The sequence below is a fragment of the Ostrinia furnacalis genome, unplaced genomic scaffold (genome assembly GCF_004193835.3).
Source record: "Ostrinia furnacalis isolate ACB-3 unplaced genomic scaffold, ASM419383v2 OfSCF1217, whole genome shotgun sequence".
NCBI lineage: Eukaryota > Metazoa > Arthropoda > Insecta > Lepidoptera > Crambidae > Ostrinia > Ostrinia furnacalis.
In genome coordinates, this window is record NW_021131456.1 from 527,257 (window position 1) to 553,085 (window position 25,829).

General features: G+C 37.9%; 3 protein-coding genes across 3 annotated transcripts; all 3 read left to right on the plus strand.

The window, feature by feature from the left end:
• Window positions 1-403: 403 nt before the first annotated feature.
• LOC114351880 (uncharacterized) lies at window positions 404-16,428 on the plus strand. Its single transcript, XM_028303229.1, has 5 exons — window positions 404-513; window positions 10,322-10,442; window positions 12,082-12,200; window positions 13,435-13,616; window positions 15,562-16,428. Exons 2-5 carry the CDS (start codon window positions 10,332-10,334, stop codon window positions 15,612-15,614), a joined length of 465 nt encoding a protein of 154 aa, XP_028159030.1. The 5' UTR covers window positions 404-513; window positions 10,322-10,331; the 3' UTR covers window positions 15,615-16,428.
• Window positions 16,429-17,407: 979 nt separating this feature from the next.
• LOC114351874 (lipase 1-like) lies at window positions 17,408-18,767 on the plus strand. Its single transcript, XM_028303219.1, has one exon. The coding sequence runs from the start codon at window positions 17,438-17,440 to the stop codon at window positions 18,626-18,628; it is 1,191 nt and encodes a 396-aa protein (XP_028159020.1). The 5' UTR covers window positions 17,408-17,437; the 3' UTR covers window positions 18,629-18,767.
• Window positions 18,768-20,383: 1,616 nt separating this feature from the next.
• LOC114351875 (lipase 1-like) lies at window positions 20,384-21,731 on the plus strand. The gene has a single exon (XM_028303220.1). The coding sequence runs from the start codon at window positions 20,453-20,455 to the stop codon at window positions 21,635-21,637; it is 1,185 nt and encodes a 394-aa protein (XP_028159021.1). The 5' UTR covers window positions 20,384-20,452; the 3' UTR covers window positions 21,638-21,731.
• The last annotated feature ends 4,098 nt before the right edge of the window (window positions 21,732-25,829 follow it).

The window sequence follows — 25,829 nt, forward strand, 5'->3', positions numbered from 1 at the left end:
ATTATACTTATTACAATTATAACTAGTTTTTATTTATAGAATATAAGTACCCCTAAAATTTCCGAAAAACAAAAGGAGCGCGTTGTATAACAAAAGAAAATGTGCAAATCACAAAAGAATCTTGCACAATAAGTTACTTCAAAATTGTGATATTTTATATTTTTAACAATACTTTAATAATGCAGCTTGCAGAGCCTAACTTAACTTTTTACTGAAAGCTCTTCAAGATAACTTATTTACTAAAGACAGATTTTTTAATTCTGCAGCTAACTTGCAATTAGCAACCCACGACATTTTCACTTTCGCCAAGTTTAAACATATCCAGTAAATGATATTCAGCTGCCCACGGCGTTTTTGGGCAGTTTATAAGCGAGGGCGGGCAAGTGGCGCTCACAGTCGCCCACAGCGCGCCGCCCGCCCTACCGCGCCGCCCGACGTAACTGCAGCTTTAGCTTTTTGGACTTTTTGCGCGTGCTACCGTGCTTTCGAACTTGCAGCTTAAAGGAATATCTGGTAAGTTAAATAAAAGTAACAGGTAAAATTAAGGTTACGCTAATTTTACGTTTATTTAGATAAAGTTATTAGTTTGTATTTTTTTTGACGGAAAAGTTGGAAAATTCTCCAAATGAAAAAATTAACGCCCACAAGTTTTGAGACTTTTGAAGGCGGTCTATAAAATAGATAACCGCTACTGCAGCGTGGTATCTTAGGATATGTCAAGGGGCTTACAAAGTTTAAACTACCGATAATCATAAAAATAATTACTAACGTTTGTCATATAAGAACTAAGTAATGCCACTATAATAAAAATCAGATTGCTACCGGTACCAAACAACAAGATAAATAAAATCATATCAAAATTTCTTAAAGAGCACGAAATAACCCATAGTAAAACAATTATATTTTAACAAGCAATTAAAAGTTTAAAATAGCATTACATAAGCCATCAAATAATCACACATCAATCAAACAATTTTAACCACTTTTATATCTATCAGTATAAAAAATTAAAGGCAATTAAAAAGTGGAATTGTAGAACTAAAGCTGGTCTATCATTTAAAGGGTTTGAACAAGGCCCTGTTATTATTGACGAAACCGAACGAATTAAAAGTCTCTTACAAATGAAATACAAATGAAAACCTTTGGTGAAACGGCCTTTTAATTAAGTACTGTAATTTCAGTAGGTACCTATTTGCCAAATTGCATCACAAAGTAAACATTAAAGACCTGAATGAAGATTGAAGATAAGAGTCCTATTTTTAAACAAATTATTCGTAATCACATTGCAATTAGGTAATTTGTTAAATGGCACTCAAAAGTTATTACACACAATACAGATTAGATTTAATTTTATCATACAACATTTATGGTGTGTTTATAAAGTCTAAAACCTGTATAACACACACACAAAATACAATAAAAAAAATGATATAGTCGATTATCGAACCTCCTCCTTTTTGAAGTCTTTTAAAATGTAACTTTCCTGAACTTCTTTTAAAAATTTAACCCTCTATGCTTAATTCGCAATTTCGCATAAAGTTGAGTGTATTCATTGGCAACTCGGAGTTCGGACGTTGACGAAGTGGCTACAATGTAAAAACGTCAATTAACTTCAAGTTCAATGTTGCAAGGAAAGCAAACCTGATCGCTGCTATTTATATTCCAACCTGATCTAACCGTGAACTAATTAATAGGGTTTTATTTCCAGATACTTTGTTTTCAGTTAACAAACCTCTTTTTCTTTTTTTTATCCATAAGAAAACCTAGCGGGACTCGGAAGGTTTATTAGTTCGACTGAAATTCAGATTTTACGTAACCATTGGTCCATTGTTGTTGTTTTTCCGCAGAGCATTTCAGATTTTTATGTTTATTATTATTGATGGATATTTTATGTGATATGCGTGGGACTTCCACCCACAAGGTGAACCGACGACTTGATAAAGGTAGCAGGAAGGCGCTGGATGCCGGCCGCTACCAACCGTGCGATGTGGAAGTCATTGGGGGAGGCCTATGTTTAGCAGTGGACGTCCTATGGCTGAAATGTTGATGATGATGATGATGATGATTAGGTATGTGATATTAGCCAGAAGAATCAAATCAATTAATCATTTTTTATTTGCGAACATGGGTTCACTTACATACAGTAGGTGTTACAAGTTTTTTAGTATCTCCATCTTCCTCCTTTTGGCATGCAAAATACCTATTTAATTTTTGACAGCAGCACATTTAATGTTAATATATGGGTAATTAGCTATTCAGACAACTTAATATGCACTATTTGAACCCAATTACAATGTCAGGACAACAAGTCACGACTACTTCCTTCACCCACGACCTTTATGCTTTGCATAAAACATCTTCACAGCTGCAGTGGAATATTGAATATATCTCACGTCTGTATAAATATTAACTATCTTTGAATTAATGAAGTCGTATGCTAATACGTCGCTCACTAGTTAAAATCGTTTTGAGAACAATGTTTCACAAATGATAGTGTAAACTATCTCCCAACGGGACTATTCCCACCTCTCGTTCCCACCACTGCAACTCCTGTGTAGCCAGGATCTACAGCTTGACCGCCACAAAAACCCAACCAATGAAGGTCAAGTTTGTCCCGGGGGAAAGTTAACTGTCATTGGACCCGCAACGAAATTAATCAGAAGAACATAGGAGGAGTTCGAAATTAAGGTTCGACTTCCCTCCATCAACCATCTCCCAAGTCGAAGCGCTGGTAAAAAGACATGTTATGGGCTACCTTATTAAATAAGGCTTCGTTCGTTCGTTTCAGCCATATGACGTCCACTGCTGGACAAAGGCCCCCCCAAAGTTTTCCACAATGAATGCGCTACGCTACTAAATGCTACTAAATACGGCTTATTTTATTAATTTTTAGAATTCATAAGTGCCAAAATACAGGTCAAAATTTTGGATTTGATTTGATTTACGGCGTCAATTATGACATCATGGTTTACAACTATGCGAACAAGCTGTAAAGCGTGTTACCCAAATTGGAGGGGGTGTGCCATTCATTAGTAGCTTTTTTCAGTGAACAATCAACTTACATACTTGTAATTGATATGACTTATTACACTACAATTGCAGGCGATTCGTGGAAAACCTCTACCTTTTAGTACTCATTCTGTAGTTTCAATTAGTTGTTTAACAATGTTTTGAATTATTACCTAAATACAATAGATTGCAGCACTTTTTTCTGCGTTCGTTCGTTTCAGCCGAAAGACGTCCACTGCTGGACAAAGGCCTCCCCCAAGAATTTCCACGAAGACCGATCCTGCGCCGCTCGCATCCAGGCACCTCCCGCGACCTTCACCAGATCGTCGGTCCACCTAGTGGGAGGCTTGCCCACGCTACGTCTTCCGGCTCGTGGTCGCCACTCAAGAACTTTCCTGCCCCAGCGGCCATCAGCTCTACGAGCTATGTGCCCCGTTTTTCTGCGTTATTAAACATGAAACATTCCGATGACTATGATTTAGCAGGGAATTTAAGAAATACAACAGTTTTTATAGAGTTGTCCAGCAGTCGAACCCGGGACCCCTTGAATTAAAACCATCTTAGATCAAACAATCAACTCATTGCTCAGACAGTCAACCCATTTTGTTGGAATTATGAATTAACTATCATCGAACGAAAATCGCAATAGGTAGGTACGTTTGTAGTTATCAAAATTTTGCAGTGAGTGGATATACTTTCAAAAGCTTCATGCCTGAAAAGTTTCGGTAAACTTTTGATTGATTAATCGCGTTTTTATGTCTTATAAATACTCGAAAACTTTTTCATCATGAAATAAGTGAAATAAAAACAAAAGCAAAACTCTACAAGTGTCAAATTCGTAACGAAATAGTTGGAGTCAATTATATTGTTATTATTTTCTAAGAATAACTTCCAGTTACGAATTCATTGCTAATTGAAAGTGAATTGATTTTATTTATAGTTTCTGACTCTATTAGCTAAAGCCTGGTCCGTGAGCACGTAGAATTTTGTCCAATGACCCCAAGCTACCCATCCTTATCGCTTTAGACCGATCATTTTTTTTTGTTGACAGTCAATGCCTACAAATGTGAATATTTTAATCTGTGCTAAAAAGATATTTAAGCGCTCCAATTAATCTTAAACATAAAACTTAAGAATGGGTATGTAAATAACGGCCCGGATGCAGAAAATACAAAGAATTTTTAAGATTTTTGTTATTTCATTCAATTTAATGAGGGGTGACTTTTCTTGAGGGTAGTAATATTCAGGGGTATGTAGAGGATTGCAGAGTGTAGGGACAATTGCCCTTTGTGCCGCAGGAAATCCGTAGCCTCTTAAGGCGCGGGTTCCGAAAACGGAGTTACCGCTGCAAATAATAATAAAAATCATATAATATAGTAAGTATAGAATAGATTATTCAGCGGGTATCTTCTACTTACATAGTGAAAGGAAAGACCGCTAAGGAATGCTAAATTATAGGATGGATCAGCGAAACCAGACTGACATGACATGATAATGTTGTTTTTTTAAAAGACCCTGCCCTGCCTTATTCAACCGACTTTTCTTCCAATCTGTTTTTTAAAAGATGAAAGGTGGTCACAAAAAGACCTTGAGATTATGATAAAACAGTAACGAAATTTTTTTGCTCTGAGTCAATATCGGTTCCGATGTCCGTTTAGATTTTTTTTATGCAGATTTGTTTCGTTATATGGTTTCATATTTGTACGGTGCAGCCTGTATTTGGAATTTATCCAATTCGATCCCGATTGATTAATTGAATTATTCAAGTTGCAGGCTTTAAAACTTGATCACTTTCACACAAAAAATATTTGTATAAATTTTCAAGAACGAGCCTTCTGCACTATAACGCATTGATTCTGAGTGTTAATTCAATAACTTCAATTCAAGACAGGTGTCTGACTAGCTAATCAAATCTTAGGCATATCTTAGGAGTTGAACTTGGCTCACTTCTCATAGATCGATTGAGTTGAAACTTGCATATATAAGTTGAATGGACGTGCAGTTGTTAGATTTTAAGTAACGTTTATACAGATAGTCTATCTCTATCATACTTTAATTAATGCTTTCTTAATGCTACTGTCTCTATTTTTAGTTTCTATACTTTTATGTTAGAACGCCCCACAGCTCGATGGACTAACGGAGATATTTGTGGCTGAAATAAACACAGCGAAAGATCGGCTATTTGGTTATTGTAACATAGGTACTTTATAAGTAGGCTAATAAAGCACTAAGTTCATCTACTTCGAAAGTGTTTTCTTGAGAGAAAAAGTTTTTATGCATAATAAAAAGTTATTTATGTAAACTGGTGCAATTTCACCCTTTGTGAGTTAGTTTGCTGAGTTATCTTTTCTTTTTACTTAGAAATGAGGAAAGTAGAAGGAAAAAATATTTATCTACTTTTAAAAGTTCAAATGTAACAATGAAGCATTTAACTTTCGTGTCTTTTTCGTATCTTACGCTGAGTTGCACCAACATTTTAACCGTAACTATAACAATAACCGGTTCTTTTTGTAAGGAGTTTGACTGATTTTTGACGTTTGTTAAAGTCAAAGTAAGATAGTGCAACCCAGCCTTAGAGTTTTCGTGTAACGTATCGTGTCTAATTCGAAATTACAGCTGAAGCCTGAAAGTGACCTTTACCTGTAACTGAGGGCCTCTTTTCATGGCTCCATTGGGAATAGAACGTAGTGCTTCTCGGCTTTGTTGTTTCGACGATAGATTCCGATAATTAACCAATAAAACATCTAATTGCCGAAGGCTGAGCGAACTCTTCCTACAAACCACGACCCTTTGGGGTCTGCCCTGTGATTGAAAGCTATCGTTTTAACGCGTGGGCGGCACGCGTCATCTTGACGACATGGAGGTGGGACACGCCACGTGTCAAGTGACAAAATAAAGATGGAAATAACCACTAATATAAGTAAATGCTTGCGTCTATTTTTGCTATCGAAATTATGCACGTCAGACAACCCATCACATATATTACTTATTGCTCGTACCGTGGGGAAAACAACTTTTTTCAAAAGTAGCCGGTTATGCTCTTGTATAATGTCCTATGGCGTAGGTTAAACTACTGACAATAGTCAGTATCAGGCTTTAAGACTATACAATCTAAATGTAATCTAATAAGTCTTAACGCCTGAATTTATTGAATGATGATCCAAAAAGCTGATCCAATATCTTGCACTACGCCTCGCCCCAGGTTTTCAACAATAGGCAAAATACACACCTACTCATTCATTGATTTCTTTTTCAAAACAAATAAAATCCGAATCTGGTTACATGAAATACACAAAGTATCCCAGCGTATTTGCATATCTTTTGGTATAAAATATCTCTATTTACATAATATTTTCATGAAATGTGTGTGTCTTACTTTGCATTGATAAAAATTGCGCATAATATTTACCAACTTTTTTATTTATAGTTTAAGGCCGGGTAGCAGAGAAAATGGCGAAAATGAGGTTTTCATTTTTCATTTTTGAGGTACTAAACAGTAAAATTAAAGGCTAAGATTTTTATTGGGCATAGTTGACGATATTTTCTAGGGCTATTAACGGATGGAAACACGATTTGATGAAGTTGACTCGATAGAATAAATTCCCAAAGTTACCTCTATTCGTTTTCTATTTATGGTTTTATTTTTAAAATAAGCGATTTGAGATTCTAAATCTTTTACTAGACTAAAGTTCAGAAATAACTTGAGGGCTTTTAACGGATGAAATTTTTATATTGCGTCTTATTTAGTTACTATGTTAAAAAATGTAGAAAAAATCGTCCATGACGGCTTGGACAATCTCAATCAGTCGCGCGGTGGCGCTTACGGAGGTCGGACGCGTGTCAGTTTTTTGGCCGTGACAGTTCGCGATTTGTCAATATTTTTGACAATGATGACTTTGATGAGTCACAGTATAATAATATCAGTGTTACTGGAGAAAGCTTAAATTCAATTCAATTTTGTCTACCTATTGAAATTTAAATCGTTCGCATCCTTTTAAACGAAGACTCTACTCATGATACATAGTACATTCCTCAAAATATGAGACAAAACCAATGAGTTAAAATTACATTTTAATAGTACCTACATACAATCGTCTTACACTCTTTAGAAGAGCACACTGACACAAATAAATAATAAAAAATACTGTCTAAGGTCTGTAGCTAAAGGTCTAAGCTGTAAGATAGAAGAATCTTCTAGCCAAAAAGATGGCAGATGCAGCAGATGTCAACGGATTTAAAACTGGAGTTCATATGACTCCTTGTAGACTTGAGTCTCTAGAGCGTCCCTTCCTCCACCATGCGTAAGAATTTTCACAAAAATACTGTCTAAGGTCTGTAGCTAAATGTCTACGCTGCAAGATGGAAGAATCTTCTAACCAAAAAGATGGCAGATGCAGCAGATGTCAACGGATTTAAAACTGGAGTTCATATGACTCCTTGTAGACTTGAGTCTCTAGAGCGTCCCTTCCTCCACCATGCGTAAGAATTTTCACAAAAATACTGTCTAAGGTCTGTAGCTAAAGGTCTAAGCTGCAAGATAGAAGAATCTTCTAGCCAAAAAGATGGCAGATGCAGCAGATGTCAACGGATTTAAAACTGGAGTTCATATGACTCCTTGTAGACTTGAGTCTCTAGAGCGTCCCTTCCTCCACCATGCGTAAGAATTTTCACAAAAATACTGTCTAAGGTCTGTAGCTAAATGTCTACGCTGCAAGATGGAAGAATCTTCTAACCAAAAAGATGGCAGATGCAGCAGATGTCAACGGATTTAAAACTGGAGTTGATGTGACTCCTTGTAGACTTGAGTGTCTAGAGCAGTCTTTCCCAAAGTGGGCGATAACGCCCCCTTGTGGGCGCTGCAGGCTTAAAGGGGGCGGTAAGAGACCCAGAAAAAAAATCGGGACGTTGTGTAGAGGCTTGGGAGGCGTCATTTAGTAGGAGGACTCTTAGACACCGACCACCTCATAATCGGTCAAAACCAGTTTGACTGCAAAAATCAGTTAAAAGTGGTTTTGACCAAGGTGTGCAAGTGCACCACACCACCACCACCGGTTAAGAACCACTGCTCTAGAGCGTCCCTTCCTCCACCATACGTAAGAATGTTTCAAAAATACTGTCTAAGGTCTGTAGCTAAAGGTCTAAGCTGCAAGATAGAAGAATCTTCTAGCCAAAAAGATGGCAGATGCAGCAGATGTCAACGGCTTTAAAACTTGGGAGTTCATGTGACTCCTTCTAGACTTGAGTCTCTAGAGCGTCCCTTCGTCCACCATGCGTAAAAGTTTTCCAAACATACTGTCTGAGGTCTGTAATAAAAGTCTAAACTGCAAAATAGAAGAATCTTTTAGCCAAAAACATGGCAGATGCAGCATATATCAACGGATTTAAGACTGGACTGGCACCACCTTGCAATGTCATCCTCTCATTGTTATCTGTAATGTAAATTATTTTTAAAATGTATTTAAAAAATAAAATGTTCGTTTTATTATTTCAATAATCTGACCTCTCAACTCAACTACACTACACAAACACCTTTGTTCGCAACTGTACTGACGAAACCTCGATATTATACCGTTCATTTAAGATGGCAAGCTTTTTGCTGCGGTAATGCACTCCAGGTAACCGTGTGTGATGCTTATTGCTCATAGTGATTTTCGATACAGAGCCCCGTACATACGTTATACATAAATTATGGAAAGAAAACACCCAGACCAATACAAACAAATATGTATGCAATTTTAGTATGATATTTTTCTTAAAATTCTTTAATCTAGAAATTTGAAATTCTTTTAGCCGGCGCGGAACTTCCGGAAGGTCGGGTGACGCCACGCCTCTTTGAACCGTGTTTAATTTGGCAGTTATATTCTATGTTTATTGGATTCTAAAATATATTCCCAAAAATTTTGAAAGTTGTTTTATTTTGTATCACTTGGATATGATTTGTATTAGAAAGTGCTGTGAGTGTGACGCTTGAACGGAAGGAAGTCAACCTAACCTAACCAACTGCGTATTTCCAAACTTCGTATTTCTATACTGTGTAGCCGCGAGAGCTCTTTGGCGCGCTGTCTTCGGCGAAGTATTGCGCGCGCAGATTTTGACAGCGCGAAATACCTACTTTAGCAGAAATACCAAGCCTTAAGCGATAAATGTTTTATGTAATGGCCAACTTAAACAACGTATGTAGGTACTTAATTTTAAACCATTTTAATCTTGACTGAGTAGATAATACGCAAAGGCAATAGGATGTCGCCGTGTTGTAATTTTGAAAAATAGTGGACATGTTATTGTATTACTCATATTTAACCGGTAATTAGAAATTACTCAATACTCAATATTTTATTGCATCCATTATGTACTTAAAATTAGAACATTATGGGCCCTGTAGGGCACGGCAATTGGAAATTATAACTGTCAAGTGCGAGGCGGACTCGTACACGATAGGCTCCGTAATATGGTGTAAGATTTTAAACCAGAATCACGTAATCCTTTGGTTTTTGGGGCCATGGAACTCGAAATTTTAAACAGTTGAAACATAGAGCAGTTATATTTTATTTAATTAATGTTAAGAAATGAAAATAATATTAAGGTCAGTGTGGTGACGGGACACAGAGTAAAATCTTGTTTAATGTTCCTGCCCCCTTGAAAATGTAGTCAGGTTGGTGCTGGAGCATAGAGCTGTCTTTTGTTTAATATTCCAGCTCCCTTAGTAGCAGATGTGGTCAGTGTGGTGCTGGAACATACAGCAGTCATTTGTTTAAGGTTCCAGCTCCCTGAGTATACAATGAAGATGGTTGTGTTGTGCCGGAACTAATTTATTGAATGCCCCAATCTCTTTGTAATGAAGATGTAACACGGTCTTTTATTTATTATTCCAGCTCCCTTAGTACTAAAGATATGGTCAGTATGGTGCTGGAACATTCAGCAGTCATTTGTTTAATGTTCCAGCTCCCTAAGTACATAACGAAGTCCAACGCCTTAACGTTCCAAGTCCAACCCCTTAACAATGGAAATGTGGTCAGTGTGGTGCTCTAACATAGCAGTCTTTTGTTTAATATTCCAGCTCCCTTAGTACTGTGCAGATGTGGTCAGGATGGTGCTGGAACATACAGCAGTCATTTGTTTAATTGTCTCAGCTCCCTAATACATAATGAAGATGACGCGATCAGTGTGGTGCGTGAACATAGAGCAGACCACTTTGCTCTCTGCTCTATGTTTCAGCACCACACTAATCACATCAGTCTGCTGCAGACTTCTAAGTACATAATAAAGTTGACCATGCCGTGTTGTACCGAAACTAATTTATTGAATGTTCCAGCTCCTTAGTAATGAAGATGTGGTCTATGTGGTGCCGGGCGCTGGTGGGTGCATGGCTGGTGGCCCTGGGCGCCTCCCTGGAGCTCTACGACCAGCTGCCAGCTGACGAAGTCTACTACCAGGTAACTTGGTGACCAGGAGGGCGATTTAGGGCTTTAAAATTACATGAATAAGATTAAAAATCGACATGTTGAGTATGTTCTCCGACCAGCTGCCCATCGACGTCTACTACCAGGTAGGTAACTTGGAGACCAGGCGGGCGATTTTGGGCTTTAAGATAATGGGAATAAGATTCAAAATTGTGGGGTTGAGTATGCTCTACGACCAGATGCCAGCCGACGAGGTCTACTACCAGGTAACTTGGTGACCAGGCGGGCGAATTTGGGCTATAAGATAACGAGAATAAGATTCAAAATGGACGTGTTGAGGATGCTCTACGAACTTAATCCATCGCAATGGGGATGTTGCCTGGGTCAAAAAGCAAGAGTTTTAATTAGTCCGTCAGTTAACTTATCAAAAAATACTCTACACGTATTTTTCACTTTTTCAAACTAATGAAAATTTAAAGAGATAAAGCGCCCCAAAGTTCATAAGAAGAGGCCCGTGACGTCAACGCTTGCTTAAAAATGCCGCACGTTGTGACGTCGTGCGCAACTTCAACGCACCATAACTATGTAATTATTTGTTAGATTGACAAATAAAAATATATGTGTCCAATATTTTTTGATATTAAACATTACGGACTAAAAAATTTTTTTTAGGAAACTAGCCTATTGTAGCCGTTGATTTTTAATTAGCGATAGGCACTCCTTATTAGCACAGCTCTTCATATTAATAAATGACCAACTAGCTGACGTCTTTGAAGTGATTATCAACAGCATGGTAATTACTGATTTGTGCAAAGGCACACCTAAGTCAATGTTGTGTATCCGCTTTACCTATATTGTCCCCTCAAGGCTGTATCACATCAGGTACTAAAATAATGGCGGGTTAAATATTTCATTTTGCGTCACTTACCTAATTAAAACGAGATTTATATGCGGACATGCTGATATTTGGTCGTCACACTAGTGGGGAGCCAGGACTTGTCCCACATTGCTTCTGGTCAAATAGGGGACTCGTGCTCCTTCAGTGGAGATTAAATGAAGATTTTTTTACAACGATTTATCCACAACGAGGAAGCTCTAGGACTATATTTCATCTGATGAAAAGTGATGATAAGGTCGGAGGTGGAAGCGAGTTTCACCCGAAATTCTCAAATACAGAGGAACTGGCTATCTCTCCTCTAACTGCCGGAACACAACAAAATTGTTAACATTGTTGCTATGGCGAGACTTAGGTAAGATGGTGGTAACCATCTCCAAGTCTCGCTAGCCAGACGTAGGTAAGTTTTAAGTAGAACATGTCCTACCACCAACCAAAGGGAATAGAAAAATCTGCCGCTACTGGGAAGGATTGTACTTTTACAACTAGACCACAGTGCACATGCTAACGCGCGTTTCTACATGTTGTGTGAGCGCTCATCATTTGAACGTGGCTTTAAATCGCTTTCACATTTAGGCGACTTTAGCAACGCGACAAACGCGCAACAAACGCGCAACAAACGCGCTGCCGATAATTCAATACTATATGACAGCGGATGCCTGCCTTCACAAGAAACGCCACTGCCGCGCTGCTGTCGCGCTTCTCACGCCCTAATGTGAAAGTGGCCTTAGATGTCGATGACGTTGATGATGTTTTACCTACATCTTTTGTTTGCAGGACGAGAATGACATCGACACGGGGCCGTCTGGAAACTCGCTGCCGAGCATCAGCGACGTGATGATGCGGAGGCTCCTCAAGGCCTGGCAGATGCAGAGGTTCGCTGACGTCACTAACGGGTAGGTAGTTCGATTCCCAGTGGGTTCCAACAAGAATTTTAAACTGATATAAATGTTATTGATATTGATGATATTTAATTTTGTTTTAACAACAGCCTACATTGCAATCCCAACTATATAATATTATAAATGCGAAAGTAACTCTTTCTGTCTGTCTGTCTGTCTGTCTGTCTGTTACGCTTTCCCGCTTAAACCTCGCAACCGATTTTGATGAAATTTGGCATAGAGATAGTTTGAGTCCCGAGAAAGAACATAAGATAGTTTTTATCCCGGTTTTTGAAACAGGGACGCGCGCGATAAAGTTTTTCTGTGACAGACAAAATTCCACGCGGGCGAAGCCGCGGGCGGAAAGCTAGTTAATGATATAAATAAAACAATGTGTTTTTGTACTGCGAACTGTTGCGAATCGCATTTATTTAATATTTAATTCATCATTGACTTTTCTTTCTCTTTTATTGAAAGGTTTTATTACATTCACAATGACTTACTTGAATGATAAATAACACGTACCTAATTAATTATTCGTGTTTAATTAGGAATGTATAGTTTATTGTATTGGAAATAGTATGGACATAATACACCAATAGTGTATCTTTTTAGTTGAAGCTGGTCTACGTATTGTTACAATATCAACTCGGCTCTAAGACTAACTTCTCAGAAGAGACAATATTTTTCGACTTATTAATTGAGAAATAATATCATTACATCGACTTATTTCCGCAAAATACTTGTAAGAAGAAAACCCTTCTTTTTGTCGGAAAAACCGTTGCTAATAGTACCTACTTTCTGAGATTAGCCCGAACAAACACAAACGTGCACAAACTCAGTGTGACGGTCCACTTACCTACATAATTTTACTATGTAGCTATATGATAATAGCCCTTATGGCTTAGGAGTCTGACTGTTGAACTATTCTAAAACAAGCATATAATATTTTGTAGCTCAACTGGAGACCATTACGGAAACCGATAAGAATTATGCCCGTTTTCACCATCAATCCCTAATTTTTAAGTTTTCATCGGGATCTCTTAAAAATTAGGGATTGATGGTGAAAACGACCATTAATCATCGTCTTCATCATCAGATCATTTCATTTATTTAGTTTCCACTGGTGGAACACGAACACGACACTCTCTAATTTACTAGAGGCAAATGGAGAATTTAGTCTATTCTTCACGCTGGCCAGATGGCTGAAAGACAGAAACTAGTAATTTTTATAAAAAAATGTTTGCAGAATGCATTCCATACCGATGGAAGGAGGCCCGGGAGGCCTGGAGCATCCACAGATGGCCTTCAACGAGCCGAAGGCCTTTAAGGCATCCGTCTACAAGCGCTTGTCCGAGGTGTACCGCGCGCCGGCGCCGGGCCTCGCCAGGCCGCAGCAGAAATGGAAGATCAAGAAGGGGAAGGCACTAGGTAGGTCTTATTTTAGACATAGAGATCTCCAAGGATCTAGGGATCTTCAAGGATACTGAACACATTAACGCCCGTATTCACAAACATTACTAGGAGGTCTCACAGTGCGCGTAGACGCACAGGGTCTAACGCTGTGCGTTCGATTTCCCATCGTTTGTGAATAAACAAATGAAATGCGATTAAAAACTCTCTCTATGATAAAAATAAGGGCATAGTGACAACCTTGATGACTTATTTGCTGAATGCACATCTGCATTCATTTGCCTAGTTGGAGTGTTCGTTCGTTTCAGCCAAATGACGTCCACTGCTGGACAAAGGCCTCCCCCAAGGTTTTCCACAATGAACGGTCCTGCGCTGCCCGCATCCAGGCTCTTCCCGCGACCTTTACCAGATCGTCGTTCCACCTAGTAGGAGGCCTGCCCACGCTACGTCTTCCAGCTCGTGGTCGCCACTCGAGAACTTTCCTGCCCCAACGGCCATCGTCTCTACGAGCTATGTGCCCCGCCCACTGCCACTTGATTTTAGCAATTCTGCGAGCTATGTCGGTTACTTTGGTTCTCCTGCGGATCTCCTCATTTCTGATTCGATCACACAGGGAAACTCCGAGCATAGCCCGCTCCATCGCCCTTTGAGTGACCTTGAGTTGGAGTGTAGCAATATCGGATATTACGTGTAGAAATGTGCCGTGACCGACGATCTGGTGAAGGCCACTGAAGAACCTGGATGTGGGCAGCGCTGAACTGGTCGTTATGGAAATCCTTGGTAGGCCTTTCTCTTCCAGACAGTGGTGACTGAGTTTGTTGCGGCGCTTCTTCTCAGCACTTGCCAAATGTTGGTCTCGAAGCGCTGATAGGGTAAAAAGATTATGAGACATGTAGAGGCTTAAGAGCAAAATATTAATTGACGATTTGTAAGTACTATTTCATAGTCTAATAAAGATTTTTTGACTTTGACGTCATTTTGGCTTCCTGCTGTAGTAGAGGGGTGCAGGAAAGGTAATATTACTGTGACGTAACACACTTAATATAATACTCGTATACATCAGAAGCGCTGACGTTGGACGTAACAAAAACGCACTATCACGCGCCGCTTCACCAGACAAGCACCTACTTGGACGAGCAAACATAAAACATAAGAGCACATAATGTATTACGTGATTACGTGACGCGAATCCAAGATGAATTGCAGTTTCTGACGATGACAGATTATAGGTACTAATACTAAACATGTTAATGAAACCGTGAATTGACGTGAATTGTATGGGTAGATAAAATTAGTGCTAATTAATCCGACTAATAAAGATTTTTCTTCTTAAGTTCCATACACATTATTATTCTGTGTCCATACCATAGGTACTCATAAGGGAAAAAGGAAGCCTTTTTAAGGTCAATTCCTTGTCCATGTGGTTAACTAAGTTACTAAAAAATTTAGGTAGGCAGTTCCGGCATAGTAACTATTTCTACAGAGTAAAGTTCAGTTTTTTAACTCATATGATATTTCCTCGTACGTTGTAACTACGTGCTTAGAACAAATTAAAAGTAGTCCAGTAGGTAGTCTTCTAAGAATACTCTAAATGACGTTATTGTCTAACTCTAAAATATAATGAGAAGTAAAAAAAACGAGTTTTTAATTTACGTCACCCACACATGACTGAAATGCAAGCAAAATACCACTTGACGCAGTCGACTTGTTCAGCTGAAAAAACATAATATGTAATCCAAGTAATTACTTATTAGCATTATAAATATGAAAAGTCAGCAAACCAATCAAATAAGACAGTAGGTCTAGGATGCGCGTTTCGACAAGCGGTTATCACGCCAGTTTATCGATTTCGCCCCTTCATTTTGACATCGATAAGAGTACGAGTATATCATGGCGCGCATCTTAGCCCGGGTGGTGTAATGTAAAACCCTATTTTAACAAAGCTTTTAAAATATTTTTTCAGGATCTCAAATGGTGTGCTACTTCAAGCTGTGCGCGTTTCGTTCCCCGCAGTAATGCGCGGGCGCACTCACCACAACGCGTCGCAATAACATGCACGATTACCTTCTGGACTCCAGAGGGGACCCTACCACCGCTGATACCTGAAATAAATTAGAAAAACATTAACTAAATCTCTATTTAATACTTCGAAGGTTAACAGAATTGACAGTTTAAAGTTAGAAAATAAACTTTTGTAAAAAGGAAGGCAATTGTTCGCACAAAGATTACAAGTGTATTGTTCTGTATGTCAAAGCCTTCGGAAAAGTTGGCTACCGCAATGTTTTAAAGGCTCTTTTTGTAGTCACTACAATTTGGCTCTATGGCGACTTCAATGTAAATCCATAATGGATTATCCCACTTATTGATAAAGGTCTGGTAGAGCGGCGTGGAACTAAAATAACTAGGTATTATTTCTTTCTTCTTTGACGGACAAACATAATCTATTAAGTACTTAATTTCACAAACTCTTATGCATTTATTATTTAAGTTCTTTCCTCTTCCTTCAATTCCTGCCTGGCTCAAAGATTGTCTGGGAGAGTATGCCATTATGTATTATATTATAACTGCAATATAGTTTCAATATAAACAAATATACCAGCTCACTAGATACAACTCATTCATCATATTTTTATAAACTAGTTATCAATGACAACGGCAAGGCTTTCTGTGTACAACTACGGTTAAATAAATAAATATTACAAATTAATAAGTATTTTTGTAATGTTACATTCCGATTAGCGACATCCTGTTGAATACATTTGTATAATAATAACTTTAGAGGTAATTCTAGTTAAATTGTATGTTCTTTAATAAATTTAATGTTTCCGAAAGGCGGCCACTGTGCACTGTGTTTTGTAATTGTAAGAATATTTTCAGAATAAAACTTGTGTCGAATTCATCGTTCGTTTTATTGTAATTAATCCCAATTACTTACGATCTTCTAAAAGTACTTAATTCCTACTTAATCAGTAGTAGACTTATAATCCTAATTTATTATATCTACAATCCATTCAATTGCGTTATCATAATCTTTAATAATATGTACTTTATTGCTGTTCAGAGGGTACCGTATCTTAAAAACGTCACTGTGTGATTCAAATATAACTATATTGTGATTATCTGGATTAACTATCTGAATTTTATAAATGCGAAATGCGTAATAGATATAGTTTGTCTCAGGATAAAACGTAGGAAGTTTTAACCCTGATTTTTAAAAGGGGACGTGCGTGATTAAAAAAAGTTTAAAATAATCCATAAGGCTGTGTACACATGTTTTGAATGTCTTAAATAGTAATGAATATGAAATATTTAATTCAGTATTAATTCAGCTTGAACTTGAATGACTGCATGACTATCAAAACGTTAAACTGTCGTTTCGTCCATTCCTGACCTAAGCAACAGCCTTGTGATGTAACGCGGAGGTCGGTGGTCTTAAGAAGCTAGGTTCCCAATTCGGCTCTTGGCAAGATACGTCTAGAAACATAATACTTAATATACATTTATACATGTACCTACCCTTGACAGTGCTTTTGACAAAAGTCAAGGTAGGTAAATAAGCAACATATGATATAATTCAAACTAGAACAAGCAACGAAAACTTATTTACAAGTCTAATATTTATAAGAATGGAAACAAAAAGTAAGATTATGAATTAATAATATTTTAAATACGTGAATGTGAATATGTATGTATGATCGCTGGCGTGGCACAAGAACTTGGCTCACTTTTATGACGTTGTGTCAATTATCAGTTAGTCTAATAGATGCTGATCGGAAACTCGTTAGATTCCGCCAGAGTTGTATCACAACAGCACCGGCCAGACGTACCCGAGCGCCGCCATGACGCTCGGACTCACACCGGCTCTACTCCTGGCGGCAATCTTCCTATGCCGAAGTATCCTTGGCCTAAACTACGCTCCCGACTTACCAGAAGACGCGAGACTCAATTTCACAGGACTAGCCACCAAATACGGTCTACCCTGCGAGGAACATGACGTTACGACCGAAGACGGATACATCCTCAAGCTCTTCCACATTCCCGGGGACAAAACACGCCCTGTACTCCTCATGCACGGAATCATCGACTCCGCTGACACATTCATGATTAGAGGAAATACGTCCATGGTGATGGCCCTCAGTACAGCCGGCTACGACGTGTGGGTCGGCAACAAGAGAGGGAACAGGTACTCCAGAAAGCATCGGACTCTTGATCCCGACATCGATAAACAATTTTGGGACTTCAGTTTTCATGAGATCGCCCTGTACGACTTGCCGGCGACCATCGACCACATCCTAAACAACACGGGCCAGCCTAGCCTCAGCGCCATCGGACATTCGCAAGGAAATACAATTTTCTATGTGCTGGGCTCCATGAGGCCCGAATACAACGACAAGATCAAAATACTCATCGCATTAGCACCCGTTTGTTATTTGCACCACCTACAGCCACCGTCAAGACACGTCGTGGAAGCGTGGCCTTTCGTGGACGAACTGTTGTCGTTAGCGGGAACAGAAGAAGTTTTTGGGGAGCAAACACTGGAGATACATATTTTAAAGACTGTGTGCACCCAAAAAGGTAGTTACGAAATATGCGCCAAACGTTTTCTGCTAGCATTGGCCGGTATGGACCCCGAGGAGTTGGAGCCGGAGTTCCTTCCAGTAGTGATGTCCCATTACCCGTCGGGGACGTCAAGGAAAGGCGGGACTCATTTGCTGCAGCAGGGTTTGAAGAAAAGCTTCGCGCAGATGGATTATGGTGTTGAGAAGAATTTGGTTGTTTATAATTCTGTGAGTCCGCCTAGTTATGATTTGGGGAAGGTGAGGATGAGGGTGGCGTTGATTGCGGCGGCGAACGACGGGATGAGCGCGCTGGCGGACGTGAAGCTGCTTCGGGCTCGCCTGCCCAACGTCGTTGAGTACCAGGTCCTGGAGCGCAGCCGCTGCAACCATCTCGACTACGTGTGGGGCCGGCGCATGGCCAAGTATTTACTCCCGCACGTGTTCTCGTTGTTAGAACGGTTTGGTGGATGAAAGTGCAGTGTTGTGAGTGTTGTGATATAAGTGACGCATGTTCAACGAATTAGCTTAAGACGTATCACTCATTAAGGCTGAGTTGCACCACCTAACTTTGACCGTAACTATAACGATAACCGGTGCTTTTTGTATGGAGTTTGACAGATTTTTGACGTCTGTCAAAGTTAAAGCAAGATGGTGCAACCCAGCCTAAGTAATATTCATTAATTTTTTATTACACGTAAGTGCGAAAGATACTATTACATCCGTTATTTATCCAAAACTCATTCTTGTTTATTTTCGGGAGCCAACTATTTTGATACTTATTTTACGAGTAAGTATGGCTGTGATCTAAATAATCAAACATAAACAAACATCTGCAAAAGGCATCACTTTAATAAATTAAGGTAATATAAGTTTATACGAGGCCAATTTGACACAAAATGCATTTATTAATAAAATCAAAGTCGTCATAGAATGAAGGCTCATGTGTTAAACAACAACACAACTTATCATGATGAATCTAAGAATGTAGAGCTACAGCTCTGACACCTATTGTTATTGTAAAAATTTGTAAAAATTATAAAAATTCGATTATATTTTTCAACAACTAAATAATCGTGCAAAGGTCCACCACATTAGCTGCTGATAATTAAAACTAAAGTGTGGCATGTATTGCTTCAGGGATTGTTAATTATATGTCCTACAAAGTTGTAATGTAATAGTTAACAGTTTTTGAATTAGCCTCCACTACTGTCGAAACTAGAATTTAAAAAAATAAAACAGATTAAATTAAAAGGAATCGAGAAATTTTATAATTTACCCGATGCGAATATTAAAAATATGTTGATGTATATGGAAGAGTGGATTTGTATTTTTTGCTAAGTTCACTGTCAAGAGTTTTGTTAGTAAGCTAGGTAATTATTAATGTTGTAAATGTCAGAGTATATAACACGAGTATTTATTTAGACACATGCTAGTTGATCATGATGTAGTTGAACAAACAGAATAAGTGAGTTATTTGAACATAATTATTCAAAAGAAGACACTGTTTCAATGTTATTGAAAGATTTAATTTTCCTCGTTTTAAATACTCAATACTCAAATACTTATTATCCTATTATCAACTACCGCCTCCCCCTTTTATCTGTCTCTGGGTTTTCTGCAAAAGATCGGTTCATTCTTTTTTTGCCCTACCAGCACTTCAAGACAACCAACATTTGGCAAGTGCTGAGAAGAAAGTAAAACATAGTGAATGCAGCCTGCATCATGTATGAACAACATTGTTGAATGCTGAGTATTTGTATTTATTCATATTTAAATGTATTAAATAAACACACAAAAAGTGTTAAAAAACAGCTCTTGCTTTTCATGACTGTTCGGCATAATTTTAACACACCACTTTTTACAACTGCGCTGACATGCACTTGGTAATTTTTTTCAATAAACATGTAACAAGTTTGATAAAATTTTATCTAAACACAAAATTGTATTAGTCGCCAAGTATTTTGTTTGTCGGTCGTTACATTTGTTCTCGATTATTTTTCGGCAGTTGCCTGCTAGGTTCAAGGTAGACTTGAGCACCTACGTTTTTTTACCTCACTCAATATCTCTTCTTATCGAAGAAAAATCGCCCATTGCTACGAGTAAGTATAGTGATTAGTGATAGTATTAAGCCACATAGCGATTTCTTATCCATATCTTAATGCAGTTCTTATATAAATATCTTTGTAATTAACAAACCTAAACAAAATCAGTTGATGTGTTCTGGTACCTAGTGATGGTGTGGAACTGAGGTGTGCCTTGATACCTCACTAATACTCCGTGGTGCATACTCCCAACATGTTACTAATCATATTTTCGTGCCTTCTTACATTATCCGCAGCGAATGTCCAGAACATCACTCAAAGCGAATTTTCGGCTAATGGAGTCCCAACCTTCCCGCAGCTTGCTTTGAAATATGGATGGAACTGTGAAGAATACGATGTAGTGACAGAAGATGGGTACATCCTCAAAGTGTTCCACATCACTGGAAATGAGTCCAAGAAGCCCGTTCTGCTGATGCACGGCATCCTCGACTCAGCCGACTCGTACGTGATCAGAGGCGAGATATCTATAGCCATAAACCTGGCAGAAGCAGGCTACGACGTGTGGGCGGGCAACGTCAGGGGGAACAAATATTCACGACGCAACGTGAACCTTTCGCCTGACAAGAATAAGTACAGATTCTGGGACTTTACTTTCCACGAAATGGGCATTTACGACCTGCCCGCTACAATCGACTTCATTTTGGCGAAAACAGGCAAGCAGAAGCTGTCCGCCATTGGGCATTCCCAGGGCACCACAATGTTCTATGCATTAGGGTCTGTGAAACCAGAGTACAATGAAAAAATATCAGTTTTCATCTCATTAGCACCCATAGCTTACCTGAACGACATAAGTACCTCTTTAAGGGGGCTAATAAAACTGTGGCCAATAATTAATGGCTTTTTCATAGGCTTGGGTTACGAAGGAGTCCTGCAGGACCAGTCGGCTGGGAATGAATTAGTAAAATTCCTGTGTACTCTAGGAGAAATAGGCTACGATCTATGCGTGAAGGGCGTCCTGGCCTCCCTGGCGGGAGAGGACTCGGAGCAGTTGGAGCCAGAGTTCTTGGACGTTTTGGTGGATCACTACCCAGCTGGCACCTCGCGGAAGGCTTTTTCGCACTACGTCCAAATCTCAAATAGCGGTCGCTTTGCGCAGTACGATTATGGTACATTAAAGAACATGATTTTGTATAAGAAGGCAACTCCTCCTGCTTATGATTTATGGAAAGTGACGATGCCCACAGTCCTCCTGGCGGGAAAAAATGACGGAGTTTCAGGGATTAAAGACGTGGAGCGACTGAGGGACGAGCTCGGGAACGTGGTGCGCTACCACGTCATGGAGCGCGAGAAGTTTAACCACGTTGATTTCGTTTGGGGGAAAAATATGAACGTATATATGACCCCTCTTTTGAGGGATTTGCTACGCGAATTTGCCTGAGTGATTAAAAATCAAGTTTCTACCCTGGGTTGTTTGTATGGAGTTGGACAGACTTTTATTATAGCTAATGTAAGATGGTGCACCTCAGAATATGTCAGCCATAAAATTGTCTTCTTGAAGAATCACAGCTTCGACTTTGTTTAAAAATAGTTATTGTTATTTAGTTGATTTAGCTTAAAGCATAATATTAATAAAAAATATCATCGCACGTTTGTTTCAACGAAATGACGTCTACTGTTAGACAAAAATGATCATATAATAAAAAAACTCATTATATTTAAAAAAAAAATCCAAGAATTTCTGGTTAAAAAATGCTACTATTCAATCCAGAAATATTTATCTGACAATGGTAAAATAAGTAGTGAAAAATTGTCGTATGAATCTAATGTAATCATTATTTTATTCAATTCAATTTAATTTATTTCATTTACTATTGTATTGTATGCCCTAATGGCGGAACACAGTGAAACTTATGTAACCTGTATGTATGTATATAACCTGTGATTCACAATAAAGACATTATCCCAACTAATATTATAAATGCGAAAGTAACTCTGTCTGTCTGTCTGTCTGTCTATTACGCTTTCCCGCTTAAACCTCGCAACCGATTTTGATGAAATTTGGCATAGAGATAGTTTGAGTCCCGGGAAAGAACATAGGATAGTTTTTATCCCGGTTTTTGAAACAGGGACGCGCGCGATAAAGTTTTTCTGTGACAGACAAAATTCCACGCGGGCGAAGCCGCGGGCGGAAATAAAAAAAGATACTATTATACACTTTTGATACATAATTATAATTATAAAATACAGTGTGAGTCACGTTAAAGTGTACATATGAAAATAGATGAAACTAGACCTATTTTTATCGACAAAAAAGAGGTGAAAATTTTTTTGAGATTTTTCTTTAATTTTTTATAGATTTTTTTTTCTTCCAATTACTTATTATGAAGAAAACGTAATAACTTTTAAACTAAGCGGTATATCCTGATAAAATAAAAACAGTAATAATGGTAAATAACAGGCAATACTAAAAAAATACATAAAATACACAAAAAATGCCAAGAAATAATAAAAAATTATACTTTTNTTTTTGAAATAGCAAATTATCCTATTTTAGTTTAACAAAATGTGTATTTACTGTGTACTAATATATTTTAAATGGTATGTATACTCATAATATTTGATTATCTACACTAATGTCATTGGTTAAAACTCTCGAAAATAATTGTAATATTTAGGTATTACGTTCTTTACATAATGTGACTTATATTTTTTTACATACTTTCTTTCAAATTAATGTGTCATTACTTAGTTTCTTATTTTTAAATTAAATTCACGGAAATTGTATCAATATTATAAAACATTGCAAATCTTGTAATCTAAGGCATAAAAATTAATAAACCTGTTTGCATAATATATTTTTGGAAACATGAATTGTATAACATTTGAAATTTTAATAAATGTGTAATCTGTCACTTATTAATTAATAAAATTATATGAATGATACGAAATAAAATCAATATAAAATGTATAAACATAATAAATAAAAATGTGGATAGAACGTTACTATTTTTTAGCAAATTTTTTTACCATTGTTTTTTAACTTACTTTAATATACTTATTAATTTTATTTCCTTTTCAAAGGGGGAAGTAATGTGCCGTATACACACATAAGTTTTCTATGTATTAACTTCTATATAAATAAGTTGTCATGTAAATTGAGTCAGTGTAATACAAATGATCGGAGCAATAAACATCGTTCAAACCACAAGTATTGTGTCGTCTCTCATTAATTACACTCACCCCGCGCATACGCGCGCACAGCTCGGAAACGTGGCCTCTCACTATAGGCCTTATACAGAAGCTCAAAGTTGCACAGCGTGCTATGGAGGGCTATGCTCGGTGTTTCTTTACGAGATCTAATCAGAAATGAGGAGATTTCCTCCTTCCTTCTCCTCATTTCTATGTCAGCGGACTCAGCGGACATAGCCCGACGCGGACGCAGAACTGACGGCCGATGGGGCAGGAAGGTCCTGGAATGGAGGCCGCGTACCGGAAAACGCAGCGTGGAACGTCCACCCACAAGGTGAACCGACGACATCATANTTCCGCTGAAGCCAATCACCATCGCCAGATGCTCCAAAGCATGGAAATGTATTCGACAATAACTGTGGTCATACTATTCGTCATCGTTGGATATTTCTTATGGAGACGCTGCAAAAACAATTATGGCATCGTCGAGCCCACGACCAGAGCTGAAGGCAGGCGCAGCCGCCAAGGCTACGCACCTTCGCAAGTCATCGGATAAAAGTGAAATTGTGTCGTGCAGTGCAAAAGTCAATTTATCAGTGAATCTAAGTGTAATAATTCAGTGTATAACAAGTGTAATCGCGTATCTCTATTAGATAATATTTTTGAAATAGCAAATTATCCTATTTTAGTTTAACAAAATGTGTATTAAAATTTACTGTGTACTAACACAGTAGATATATGAGCTAAAGCAGTACGGAAACTTAGCCCTTTCGGCGAGTTAAATACCTACACTTCAACTGAGTGTTAGGGTTGGCACTCTTAATCTTTATAAAATTAATAAGGTTCTGACTTACTTATTTGTTAAAACGTTTATTTAGGTTTTTTAATTATCAAATAATTAGGTTCTATAATGATTGAATACATAATCGAATAAATTGATTAAGTACTATTAGAGGCCGGTAGAAGATATTCTATTCTCATAAATAAAATACCGGATACTTACTTTCACATAGCTATTGACTCATTTTAAATACAGTTCATCACTTAGTCGTGAGCCATGAACTTCTACTTAGAAAGCTTGCAGTGATAGGGATCGGTGGCAACGCACTCAAAATGTTCACCTCCTACCTGAATGACCGGCTACAAATTGTTAAAATCGGCGATAGCCAGAGCAGAACTCTTCCAATTCATTACGGGGTTCCACAGGGATCCGTACTAGGCCCCCTGCTATTTTTAATCTACATAAATAGTATAGATAAAATTGGACTACACGGTCATATTACCTTATACGCTGATGACACCTGTTTGTTCTATTTTGGGCCATCCATGAATAATCTAATCTCACATGCCCAACATGATCTTGACACTCTCACAACCTGGTTGCAACAAAATCTATTAACAATTAATGCATCTAAAACTTCATACATTATTTTTAAAGCGAAGAATAAGCACATACCTCCATTCAACCCATTGACAATCTTCACTACATCATTACAAGAAAAAAAACACGAAAAATATTTAGGTCTTTATTTAGATAGCCACTTAACATGGAACGTTCATATTGACCATATTAAGAAAAAAATTTCCGCATTAATGGCTTCTTTACGCCCCATAGTACGATGCATACCCCGCAAATCAAGATACAATATATACAACTCACTTGTAAAATCCCACCTAATATACCTTGTTGAAATCTGGGGTAGTGCTTCAAAAACAAAAATATCCGAACTCCAAGTCTTACAAAATAAAATCATTAAATTATTATTTCATTATCCGTACCTCACATCCACTTCAAAGATTTATAGCGAAACACAAATTATGAACATTAAAAAATTATTTATGTATTATACCTGCCTGCTCATACGCAACGTATTGAATAAAACCATCCATACGTCGCTCACTCTGATGACGCGGTCAGAACAGGTTCCGAAGCGCACGCGCCGCACAGTGGTCTGAAAATGAAGCTCCCATACCATAGAAACTTAATGTCAGAAATTAATAAATAAAAATATGTATTGTGTTTAGTATACCTCCCTTTGTTTTACTAATATAGTATGAAGGGTATGAGTAGCTCCATGTGTGAGAAAAAAAATATTTTTATTTTTTTTGTATGGAAAAAAACACTTAAAGTGGATTTTTTTTAAACTGAATAGAACTGAAGGGCTGGTACTCACATGAACTATTGCACCATACATGGCGATCAAGATGACATATAATTCTTGTGCCGTTGGTTGCCGCTTTGCATGTAGCAAGCTTTGGAAATTTTGAATTTTCGGTAGGTGATCTTTCAAGTCTTTGATGTTATTTTATGAAGTTATTCACCGTTTTCAATACGAGAATAGTATGTAAATTAATACTCATATAACTAGGAATATACTAGGGGTATTTTTAAATAATTTTTATTTTGAAAATATAAAAAAAAAAGTTTAATCATTGAATGA

Excerpts from the sequence above, each read along its gene's own strand:
- LOC114351874 (XM_028303219.1), top strand. The coding sequence starts at position 17,438 with ATGACGCTCGGACTCACACCGGCTCTACTCCTGGCGGCAATCTTCCTA.
- LOC114351875 (XM_028303220.1), top strand. The coding sequence starts at position 20,453 with ATGTTACTAATCATATTTTCGTGCCTTCTTACATTATCCGCAGCGAAT.
- LOC114351880 (XM_028303229.1), top strand. The coding sequence starts at position 10,332 with ATGAAGATGTGGTCTATGTGGTGCCGGGCGCTGGTGGGTGCATGGCTG. Across the intron at positions 12,201-13,434 it reads TTCGCTGACGTCACTAACGG|AATGCATTCCATACCGATGG; the intron begins GTAGGTAGTTCG and ends AAATGTTTGCAG. Across the intron at positions 13,617-15,561 it reads CAAGAAGGGGAAGGCACTAG|GATCTCAAATGGTGTGCTAC; the intron begins GTAGGTCTTATT and ends ATATTTTTTCAG.